Source organism: Cupressus sempervirens, chromosome 10 (assembly GCF_028749045.1).
Source record: "Cupressus sempervirens isolate cs-2001-9-10 chromosome 10, ASM2874904v1, whole genome shotgun sequence".
Taxonomy (NCBI): domain Eukaryota; kingdom Viridiplantae; phylum Streptophyta; class Pinopsida; order Cupressales; family Cupressaceae; genus Cupressus; species Cupressus sempervirens.
The window spans coordinates 604,659,331-604,672,056 of NC_143127.1; the positions used below are offsets into that span (position 1 = coordinate 604,659,331).

Genomic DNA, 12,726 nt, shown 5'->3' on the forward strand with positions numbered 1-12,726 from the left:
AAAAATTAGGGTTTCGAAAAAAAAGGCCCTAGCTGAAAAAGGCTTGAAAAAACTTCAGATTTCTTGATAAAAAATGGCAGATTTTTCTTCAAGGATCGATGTGCATGGATGAATGGGGCTAGAGTGTGCTGAACAAACACAGGGAGACCCGAGCCCGGGAATTTCTCTAGGCCGAAAACCTTAAGTGAGTTTTAGAGAAATTCAACAGAAATAATTTTGAAAAAATTTTAAAAAAAATTCACGAAGAAATTATAAATTTTTTCGAAAAAATTTAAGTAATGGCTCTAATACCATGTTACAGGATTCAAGAAGAGTTGGCAGATTAACGGATTTCCGGATGATTCATTGATTAACAGAGGAACAAATGTGTTCCTTATAAAGAATTACAAGGACGTTTCTAAAAGAAACAACGTAGACTGAAGACGGAATTAGAAACAAAACTAGAGACAGGATAGGAAACATTCCTATCTGGACTGAAGAAAAAAGAGACGGGATAGGAAACATTCCTATCTAGACTGAAAGACGGACTACAGAGAAGTAGTTGACTATTATAGAAAGTATAAGGTATTATCTTAATAAGGGACCCTTAGCATCGGTGATTACCTTAGATGTATTTTAATGCATCCTTCTCTATGAGAGAGAAGTTTGAGGTGAAAGCCTTTGTTCCACCCTTTGGAAATGTTCACGGTGGTTGTCATGTGAGTTACTACATGGCTTTGTGGAAACATCGTGGAAGGTGTCATTCTTTCATTGATGTTTGTTAGTGGTTACTATAGTAAGGTGGCGATCTTACAATAGTCTAACCTTCTATCATGATGGATATCATATGGTTGATGTCTAAGCAGATCATGATAGATTATATCTTGTAAATCAATATCTACTGAGAGATAATCATCTAATAGAGATCTATGTGTTGTATTGTATAGATATATATCATGGTGGATTAACATCCTTAAACAAACCTTGATTATAATGTTCCTATGGTAAGTATCATAGAGTGATGTGTGTGCATGTACCTTATGAAAATTTTGAGAATTCAGTGAATATCATGCGACTTGATATTCGGAGGCCGTTTTTGCAATACTTGGTGAATAATATGCAACTTGATATTCTGAGGCCATTACTATTAATATCAAGAGATGATATCATTATAATGAATATCTTTTGATCAAAGATACCCATAATCATGCCATTCTTGATATTACATTGAGGTAATATCAAATCATGTGTTTATCCTCCCTAGCTAAGAGGGAGTATCGATGTTTTTGTAGCTTCTGTCAAATAAATCCTATGAGACAAAACTATTGAAGATACACACACACACATATAATTATTATGTAATGCTGAAGAAAGAAATTAATAAAATGATCCAAGAGATATCATGTGCATATATATATGTATGTATGTATGTATGTATGTATATATTATAAATGCAAGAGAGATCACTGCCTTTGGAACACACAGAAACTACAGGCAGTGCTATTACATATGCAGTGATCTTACCCTAACAATTCTAATTTTATTGTCTCCAGAATATGGCTCTTACTAATCTTATAATTCCTTGTAGGTTGTTGCAAGAATGATGAGGCAATGATATTTCACAAGTATTGCAGAGAAATCTGATTACGATAATACTTTTACTATTTCCAAACCTGAATTCACAAAATTCTGAATATCGTAAGGAGAGATCGAACTCTATATGACTCGCACTTTTTGTTTTTCTGTACTTTTCTGTACTTTTTGTGAGACATGTCGATGGATAGACTTGTCTCCCCATATGTGGAGACATGTCTCTCCACCGACACCTCTTCATTAACAGTGACTTGTACAAACTAATCATTTCATATACAAACTGTTTATGCACTGTTTCAATAGACAAATTTATATTGTTTCTCATCTGATGGTTGTCTGTAATACGACAAACACTATCAGATTCGAATCTGATATACAATCAATGTAAATTGCTCATTATCGATAGCCGCAGTTTATATCCAATATCAATTAAATCGATACTCATAAAATGACAAAGATAATGATCTTCAATATCGATTGAATGCAGATCGATAATTTCATATTTATTCTTGAAACAAATAATAATGATAATTTGCTTTACAAATAGTCAATATAATGATTTATGGTTTAGTATTTATTATGTATGTATATATATTTATATAGTCAATGTATATTTATATATATACATGGATAGAATCATAGATCATTCTATTGGTAATTATCATTCATTAATGTCATTTGATTTCCACAATCCATTAGTAATATCATGAGAAGATTTTCTGGAGCTTGATTGTGTCACAAAAATAAAATTGTGACACAATCAAGCTCCAGAAAATCTTCTCATGAAATTATCATTCATGTTTATTGGACTGAAGCTATCATTTTAACACAAGGCATTTGACTTTCAAGTTTAAACACAAAGACTAATAGAAAAAATTGAATATAGCGTCAACAATCAAGAATTTGACCCAAGAGTTTATATCAAAAATGCTGATGTTATCTGGGGACACATCCCCAAATTTTTTTCAGCTTTCCCCATCTCAGCATGGGGACATGTTTCGGGGACTTGGGGATGCCTAGGGGACTTTGACTTTGACTTCTAGAACAAATTTAAGTTTGACTCGCAAAGTAGCACAAACTTGGCATATTATTTATGCCAATTCTTAAATTTTAGGGTTCTATTATGTATAAGTGCATGCATTATCCATGTTTTCATATGCCTATTTAAAGTTCATCTATATATTTTAATTTTCCCTATTGCTATATAGTCCTCCCAAAAATTGGCAAAAAAAATTGTCATCCCTATAACTTATCCCCAATCCCTTTCCGTACTAGTCCTGGAAACTTGGGGTGACACTAGTTTCCAATCCTAAATGATGATGCTCTCTGATATTCATCACTTCGAAGATTTCTTTATAGGCAATATAATTGGGGGTAAATCATTGAGGCCATGTGGATCAAGCTACTTTATCCTCTAAGGGTGGAGTTGCTCCATTACATGGTATTCAATCCCATTTTGAAACATTCTCCTTTAGCCAAGGTGTACATGAGAGAAGGTGAAGTGATCCATGAATGTAGATTAGGACCTCTACTTTCTTTCACCTTAGTATGTTCCTTTCAATGTATGGACAAAACAATAAGTACTCCAATTCCTCTCACAAGGTGAAGAGTTGGCTACTTGTAAGAGAAATCTTATTGCAGATAATTGCTATTTAGATGTTTCACTTCTTTGGTTCCACCGCCTCTGTAGTATCTTTCTTTGCATGCATGTCATCTAATGTTTCCATTGAAGAAAAATTACCCTGCCCACATGAAAACTTATTGAGCCTTGATTTTGAAGCCTCCCGACCTTGCAATAAATATTTTTTACTGCAGCTGAGAATCCCTTTATTGCTTCTCCATCTTCATGTGGAGACTCCTTCATATAGACCCCTTTCATAGCAATGTTAATTATAATATGAGGATCTCATTTTTGTCAACTCTCTCTTAACCTGCCCAAAACTTGGCTTTTTCCACAGCAGTACTGATTTCATTCTTGACGAATTTCAAGCATCCTAAAATAAACTTATTTTTGGAGTTTATTAGAATGTAAACAGCTCTTTCCGACTCTGGGTTGCCTTCAATAATCTGTGAAAGTTCAATCTGCCTTCGTGTACCATTTCATTTCATTTCTTTTCTTTTAATCTTTTGTTAAACATTGAACAGGTGAAAACCCCACTTTAATATTATATTTATAGTATCCCTTCAAATTTGACCTCTCTGTCACTTGAGGAACCTTTTTGATCAAGTGATGTTGTAATGCATTGCCTCACTCAATGGATTAACATACTTTTTGGAGCTTTGACAGTGATATTTTATCCTTCTGCAGCAGCAGGGAATTGAGAAGAGGGTGAAACTTCTCATTCTTCCTGATTCTTGTTCCTTAGACTTAATGGGATCCTCTAGCCATCCCTAACATTTTCATTGTCCTGTCCATCCGTTATATTGGAAACTTGGGTTATCATGAGTTGAGGTAAACTATTTTTATTCTTTACAAAAGAAGACCAGAAGCCTTATTAATATATCTGAGTAAGCTATGCTTGTTTATATACTTTTAGATTATTGTACATAATATATCTAAGTTGCCAATTTGGATATAAGTATGGATACATATATAGGATATCGGTAAAAGTATGGGTACGTCTGTATAGAGACACACACACATGGATATGTGTATAAGAGAGCACGCACATGCAAACATCAAAGTTATAAATATAAAAAGAAGAGTGACACTCATTAATCCATAATTGGTGGTAAAATTATAAATGAAATATCTCATATCATATTCATAATTTGCAAAAACGAAAATAGCGAAGTCTCAAAATGTCATTTCACAATAAAAATTTAAATTACAATTGACATTTTACATTCATATTTACAGATTGGGAAATCTTCTATTTTTGCGAGCACTGAGATTACTTAGCATTTATAGATCGATCTATGAGAGTTTAGTTGCGATGAGTTTTTATAAACAGTGTCGGGGATATGTGGTTTCATAAACAATTTATGTGCTATTGAAAATTGTGTATATTTTTTTATTGGGATATGAGCTCAATTGACAGGTTGAACTCGGTTGGAAAAATTCCCTGAAATTTAAGCTGCACTGCCACTTTGAGTAACAACCTTTCCAGTTGAGAGTTATTGTCTTTCTTTAAAAGGCAAGAGTGCCTTCCATAGTATAGCCCTCCAATGTGTTTGATAGATCCATCCCCACAAAGTTCTCGATAACTATGATATCCAAATTCATTGTAGTTTTTGAATTTATTCCACTGGAAGCTATGGTTGAATGTACTGATCTCTGAATGAGATATAAAAACTATTCCTAGATTGTTCTTCTTTCTTTGGAATCTGTGTTTGAACCAAATAGATTCGAAATACCAAATTCGGAAGATCAAATATTTCTGAGTTTGAACCAAACAGTCCCAAACAAAATTCTCAAAACCATAATCTAGATTTCAAGTTCCAGAATTGCAAATCCAGGATTTCAAATGCCAATTCTCAAATCATATTCCAGCAACCAAACAGACCCTAAAGGCTTAATATAGAGATTCATTTGGTATACTCATGTAGAGATTTGATGAGATTTTAGAAGCAATGCATATTTAATTTCATATTCGTGCACATATTTCTGTATATTTGCTTGGCTACAGGCCTTAGGTACTTCCTTAGTGCCTAGATTTGTTGTGGGTCCTTGACAAAAGGACCCATAGTGAGCCCAAGAACCCAAGAAGCATCCAAGCCATACCCAAAATCATACCACTACCCACCTAACGATTCCAGTACTAGGACCCAAGCTTTACCAAAAGTTTCCAATAAGATAGTAATATATCATTTTTTTTGGTGAAAGTATTAAATTTTGATATCCTTAAACTAATTGAATGCCAAAAACCTTCACATGAAAATTTAAGCAATTGTAGCGTCATCTATAAAAACCATATTGGATACATTAGACTATTGAATACAACAATTAGATGATTTGGTTTTTGATTGAGGATTAGTTGTTTGGACTTTAGTTGCATCCCAAAGAAAACTAGCCTTTAATTTGATTTATGTATCTTATTGAATACGAATCATTTATATTTTGGATTCTTCCAATAATGAAAATGATACCAAGGTCCTTTTCTAAATTTTAAATTTTACACTCATTGCTTTTACTGCTATTGTTGGAAGAAACAATTTTCTCGTATGTGTGGAATTGATTTTCTTTGATGCCCGTGGAATTGATTTCCTCTCTTTTCTTCTTATATGAGTTCCAGCAATTGTTGCATACTCTTTCTCTCTTGTTTCTTTTGGAATTGGATTTTCCTTTAGGGGACTAACCCAATAATACCTGATTAATCTTGAATCTTAGAGCCAGTTCATTTTTTCCTTGAAAATATCTTGTTTCATAAAAAAATTATTGACTCAATTTTCAGTGACCTTACATTTAAAGAACATTAAATCATATCAATTTCCCTAAAAAAGGCAACAAAATGTTAAAAATCATTGCAAAAACATACCAAATCCTACAAAATACTCACGAATTGACTAAACACTCAAAATATGGTTGACTCCAAGATAGAAGTGAAGACAATGTGCAATTGGCATGGAAAAAATTGTAATTTTGTCCCTTCAGTTTTCTTTCCAACCTCTGAAAAACCTTAAATAGAGGAGTGAGAGGAGCAATGGTGGTCATCAACGGAATTTGAAAGGGCCTCAATCACCCTAAATTGTGGGGTGTATGTGTGATAGTGTCGAAGCAGCTAATGAATTGTTTTTAGCAGTTTCAATATGACCCATGCTCTTTGCATGCTTCGCCCCATAGATTGTGATGATCAAATATATAATTAATATTACACACTAATTTATAAATTATAACTGTTATACGCTATTAAAATGGGAATCAGCAAACCCTGTAGTTTATATTTAATATTATAAAGTAGTTTCAAAATTTAAATTATTATTGACTATTAACATATATTAATAATTTTATAATAAATTATAAAAGAATAATAATTTAAAACTTATAATTTGTATATTTATTTTTAATATATAATTAATATGATTCAATTTAAAGTTTAAATATATATAAATGAATTTTAAATTATAATTAATATATTTAGTTTTATAATTAACATTGGTCTTAAGCTACATAGAATACTGATTGCCAAAACCAGTGGCTTGCTAATCTTTTTCTTAAACCAAACAAACATCTTTGGTTGAATTCTACCCCACATTGAGGACTTGCGAATTGCCATCATGTATAAAACCATTGCAACTGTGGAATATTATTTGATAATTTTTCTCAAATATTCTACCCTTACAAAACTCCTTACCTCAATCACAATAAATGTCTTTGATCACATCCAAATGGTTTCCACTTTAATATATTCCACTTTTTATAAATTCCTAAAAGTAGCTAGATTGCTGTCTAATAAATTTTGATGCTAGATTGCAATGATTTTTAACATTTTGATGATAGTTTTCAGCATCTACCGAGCATTCTTGTGCAGAAGACAGTGTCTACCGAGTTCACTCAGGCGTTGAAGAAAAGCTTGTAGAAAATGAGTGTTAATTGAGCTCACTCGGTAAATGAAGGAAAGGTTGGACAAAATCAGTGTTAACCGAGTTCACTTGGTTATCAAAGGATTTTCGCAAGGTTTGCAGTGTTAACCGAGCTTCTGTTGGTTAACACAAGGAAATTGTTTCTGAGTTAGTGTCTATCGAGTTGGGTCGGCTAACGAAGGAATTTCCTATTCTGGCATATTGAGCTCAATTAATTTATCTATTAATTATAGCCAACTAAGGTGATAAATATTAATTATTCTAAGTTGTATTTGAGCCGACTTGACAATATGAAAGGTATAAGGTCAAGTTGTGGTTTCAAAGTGTGTAAGTTGCTATGAATGAATAAAAAGGGATGAAGAGAGAAAGCGAATTTGAAGGATAAGCAGAATATCCTTGTGGAGCAGAAAAGCTTTATTCGATCAGGAAGGATTAAATACAAGCCAGAACAGAGATCTGTAATCAGCAATTCAGTTGCATCTCAATTAGGTCAATTCATTGTTACTCTAACCATTGTAGTAGTGATCTAAATCTCTTAACAGAGTTGGTTTAACTATTTGTAAATCCTCTAACAAGGTGGCAGTTCTGTTGAATTGTCTAAAGACCTCTAACAAGGCCACTCCTAATAGGGTGATTAATTCTTTTAACAGGGTCACACCTAATAGTGTGTTTTGTAACCTTTAACAGGATTGGCTCCTAATAGGGCTCACTTTAGAAGAGTGAAAAATAGTAACTAGTTACAACTGGTGGTTTTTTCCAAATTGGGTTTTGATGTTAAATCTTGGTGTCTCATGTGTTCATACTATTTCTTTTATGCTTGCAACTAAGATAAAGTAAGGATAATCACTAATAACATCTTAAGATCTTCAAAGTTAATTCATTACCGAGTACATTCAGTATTTACCGAGTTACAACATTAACTGTGTATGCAGAGTATCATTATTTCAGTTATCAGAGTTTGCTTTATGTTGACATCTAAAGGGATCTTTGATTTATTTTTATAGTAACTGATTCACCCCTCCCCTCTCAGTTACTCATTTATATTTCCAACAAGAGCAAGTTGAAGATCAATCTGTTGATGCAGTATTAACAAGGGCTTATTGCAAATGAATCAGTGCTTGAGGTACATTGATATTATTAGAATTGTTGTCTTTGGCATGTGTTGTCAAAGAGGGAGAAGTTTACTGTCATATCTCACAGAAATTTTGGCATGTGTTGTCAAAGAGAGAAGTTTTATGAAGAGATGTCAAAGGAGAATGAACTTGGTAGAAGATTGTTGCAGACAGAAGTTTTCTAATAGAGGGAGTCTTATTCTCAAAATTTCATTGTGCTATGACATGTTGTGTTGCCATCAATGCCAAAGAGAGAGATTGTTGGATACAATTGAATAATTGTGTATTGTCTTTGATGTTACACAAATGTCATATCAATTGTCAGTCGGTGCATGCCGAGCTCACTTGGGCAGTGAAGACAGTTTTCAGCGTCTACTAAGCATTCTTGTGCAGAAGACAGTGTCTATTGAGTTCACTTGAGCATCGAAGAAAAGCTTGTAGAAAATGAGTGTTAACTGAGCTCACTCATTAAATGAAGGAAAGGTTGGACAGAATCAGTGTTAACCGAGTTCACTTGGTTACCAAAGGATTTTCACAAGGTTTGCAGTGTTAACCGAGCTTTTGTTGGTTAACATAGGGAAATCGTTTCTAAGTTAGTGTCTACCGTGCTGGGTTGGCTAGCGAAGGAATTTCCTATTTTGGCATATTGAGCTCAATTAATTTATCTATTGGTTCTAGCCGATTGAGGTGATAAATATTAATTATTCTAGGTTGTATTTGAGCCGACTTGACAATATGAAAGGTATAAGTATAAGGTCAAGTTGTGGTTTCAAAGTGTGTAAGCTGCTATGAATGAATAAAAAGGGATGAAGAGAGCAAGTGAATTTGAAGGATAAGCATAATATCCTTGTAGAGCAGAAAAGCTATATTCAATCAGGAAGAATTAAATACAAGCCATAACATAGATCTATAATCAGCAATTCAGTTGCATCTGAATCCGGTCAATTCATTGTTACTTTCTAACCGATGTAGTAGTGATCTAAATTTTTTAACAGAGTTGGCTTAACAGCTATTTGTAAATCCTCTAACAAGGTGGCAGTTCTATTGAATTGTCTAAAGAACTCTAACAAGGCCACTCCTAACAAAGTGATTAAATCCTTTAACAGGGTCACACATAACAGTGTGTTTTGTAACCTTTAACAAAGTTGGCTCCTAATAGGGCTCACTTCAGAAGAGTGAAAAATAGTAACTAGTTACAATTTTTCTCTCTTCTGAAATATTTGATCCAAACTAAGACAACTATTTGGAGTCTGCCCTCTTTAAAGGTCTGATATAATTTGATCTCAGTTACTTCATAGACATAACTAATATTTGATTTCAGACTTAGACAGCTATTTGGCGTCTACCCTCTTAAAAAGTTAACTGAATATTTGCCTATATAATGAGTAATATGAGTATAAACAAAAAAAACACTATTTTCTATAATTCATTTTGACCTCAAGTACTTGATAGATGTGGCTAATAGTTGATCTCACACTTGGGCAACTATTTGGTGACTTCTATCTTGAAAGGTTAACTGAACATTTGCCTATGCAATCAACAATATGACTAATCTGAATTTTTTTTTGATTATACCCAATTAATCAGCGATCGAGGCTAGCACTGATTTTAACCACCCAAAATCAGGAAAAAATGGTCAATGGAAGTCAACAATTTTGTGACAAAAAATCAAGATGAAATCAAGTTTAAATCCAAATCAACTTGTGTTTAATTGTTGTTGTCAAAAACCCTAAACCACATGGAAAACTTACTCCACAAACCCTAAAATACGCCAAAAAAGCTTCAGCATTTCTTATAAAAACAATGCACACCAGAAATGGACAACATTCATGGCATTCTTCAAATTTATTCTCATCGAACTGCTTGTCCATGTTGCAACTAGAAGTATTTCCTGAATTTAACTTGCATATATAAATTTGTTGTATGCATGGAATTTCTTTTTACATTTGTTTGTATCTGTATATCAAATTTGTATATTCAATATGCATTATTGAAAAATGTGTAAAAAATTAATATTATGTAGTATGTTTGCAAATATTTGTAGAAGTCTGTAAATATTCTACATATATGTATATTATTTATTCTGTAATATACATTTATATTGTATATATGTGATATGTATACTCTGTAATCAGTCATATAAATATATATAATAATGAATTTTTTTTTCTACAATTGATGGGTTGAACTCTATATTTTATTTCCTCTCAATATATCTATAGTATGGAAATGCCCTATAACTTTATACGCTTTTTTGTACATCTGATTTTTTTCCTGATTCTTTGTTGATGTTTTTCCTATTTTGTTAAAAAAATCCTGCTCGTTTGATTTGTCGATTTATTCCGTAAACGATTTAAGCTTCTATGGTTCTCATTGTCACAGGTTATTGGAAAAGAAGATAAAGCAACTTTAGAATTGTGCAAACTCATGTGTGGTAGAGGAGAATGGCCTCCTCTTATGGTCAGTTATGATCCCAAACAAGGGTATATTTCTCTTTATATACATCTATTGTAACATTTAAAAACAATCACATGCGGGCATTGAAGAATAATTCAAGATTTTTTATCCTGATCATATTTTAGAACGTCAGATTTTTCAAACTATGAGTTGTCTGTATAAGTACATATATGGAGCTAATAAGTTGTTAAGTCTCCAGGTTTGTTGTGGAAGCAGATGCCCACATCAAAGATATGACTTTGATTGCTGAGTATACAGGGGATGTAGATTACATGATGAGTCGGGAGCATGATGAAAGTGATAGTCTTATGGGCTTACTCTTCTCAAAAGATCCTTCAAAAGAGCTTGTTATCTGTCCTGACAAGCGTGGTAATATAGCGAGATTTGTCTCTGGAATAAACAACCACACAAGGTAATAATCTACAATTTCCCCAAAAACCTAAATGAAGATATTATGCACATATATATCTAGTTTTTTGTAAATGTCTTCTGATTATAATGGATCTTGTGGGTCAATTTTCCATTAATGTCCTAGGGTGCTTTTACTATAGCACTTAGAATTTTGAGTCCTATTGACCTACTTTGGTCAATAATAGAAGCTCTTTATTTTGTAGTGCCATCGTCATACAGATATGGGATACTGCATATCTTAGTGGGCACAACATTTAGCTTTTTATTTTGGTTTTGCAGGGAAGGAAGGAAAAAGCAAAACTTGAGATGTGTGAGATTCAATATTGATGGTGAGGCACGAGTTCTGCTTGTTGCATTTCGAGATATACCTAAAGGTGAACGGTTGTATTATGACTACAATGCTTTTCGGCACGAATATCCTACTGAACATTTTGTATGAATAGAATCTTAAGTATATTCTTATGGTTATAATTTGGAAATCACTAAATATTGCAATGTGGTAAATTTATGTGCCTCTCAATAAAGGTGGCTTGCTGTTCATTGGGTTGAAGCCTAGCAGAAAGATAGGGAACTGCTTGTAGTGAGGACCCAAGTGAGGAGCTTAGTGGTTGTACTTTTTTTTCCAAGGGGATGTATTATTAGAGGCGAGTCTACTCCTTTTCTATAGGCTCATAAGAGCCTATAGAGCATAAAGAATAGTAGCTTGGCATTCTAACAACAGAATACACTACTACTCTCAAACAGCAAAAACTGACAATATTCTCCAAAGCATAATTACAGATTTGTTTTGCTAGAAATCAGAAAGGGGGAGCAAACAATGATTGCTTGGGTCACAAGAACTCCCTCCCCACATGCTAAATAAAGGAGCCAAGTGATGTGTTCTTGTAAACGGTGTCTGTTTATGACAAATAATCCCCATGAAAGCAACTGAAATTACTTTTACATTATCTGTTCTTAGATTAAATGGTACTGTAGAGACTTCGCTCGGTTTGTGGAAATGGTCACTTAGCTTTTATTGAATGCCTTGCTTTTTGTTCAGCTCTTCATTGTGTAAGCTTATAATTATTCATGTAGTTGGAGATAATAACCATTTGATCTTAAACTATCATTTTGTTTCTGGAAGGTTTATGACAATAGCACATAGGGATTCATTTAAAGACAAGGGGACATAAATTCTCATTCTGGTTACTTGAGGATGGAGACAAATGAATCTTGGCATCCATGCTTTCTTAATCCTCTGCAACTATACCTAAGATGTTCTAGCCTCATGGAATTTTTTAGGATGTACCCTATGTTTTTAATTTGAGGGATGGCTTGATATCCTTCTAGTTGTTGAATGTCATCTTCAATTCTTATGGACATTTTGAGCGATTGGAAATGGTTCTCAAACAATGGAATCACATAATGAAATATATTTTAAAATTAACAAACAAGCTCTAATTTCAGAACTGTTGTCTCATTGATGGGTTTTTAAGATTATTTAAAAAAATAATTGCAATCAACTAATACATGTCGAAAGATATGCTGTGAAAAGATCAATAGGCTTTTCAAGTTAATTGTATGCGCTAAACCTATGTGATGACTAAGTTAGTAAGGTCTATCTTATCATCCCAAACAAAACAGTCATCATGCATGCTAGGTAGATTGGCCA

General features: G+C 33.2%; 1 protein-coding gene across 5 annotated transcripts in view; it reads left to right on the plus strand.

The window, feature by feature from the left end:
- LOC149535309 (histone-lysine N-methyltransferase ATXR6-like) overlaps window positions 1–12,508 on the plus strand; it is a 223,320-nt gene extending 210,812 nt beyond the window's left edge. For 2 of the 5 annotated variants that reach the window (XM_089803855.1, XM_089803856.1), the window contains 4 exons: window positions 10,590–10,690; window positions 10,864–11,076; window positions 11,355–11,449; window positions 12,199–12,508. In XM_089803855.1, the coding sequence (XP_089659981.1) occupies window positions 10,590–10,690; window positions 10,864–11,076; window positions 11,355–11,449; window positions 12,199–12,206 (417 nt within the window). In that variant the 3' untranslated portion in view covers window positions 12,207–12,508. Of the gene's footprint in view, window positions 1–10,589; window positions 10,691–10,863; window positions 11,077–11,354; window positions 11,580–11,600; window positions 12,018–12,198 lie in introns of those variants that run through there. The other 3 variants (XM_089803852.1, XM_089803853.1, XM_089803854.1) reach the window with 2 other exon arrangements.
- Window positions 12,509–12,726: the final 218 nt, after the last annotated feature.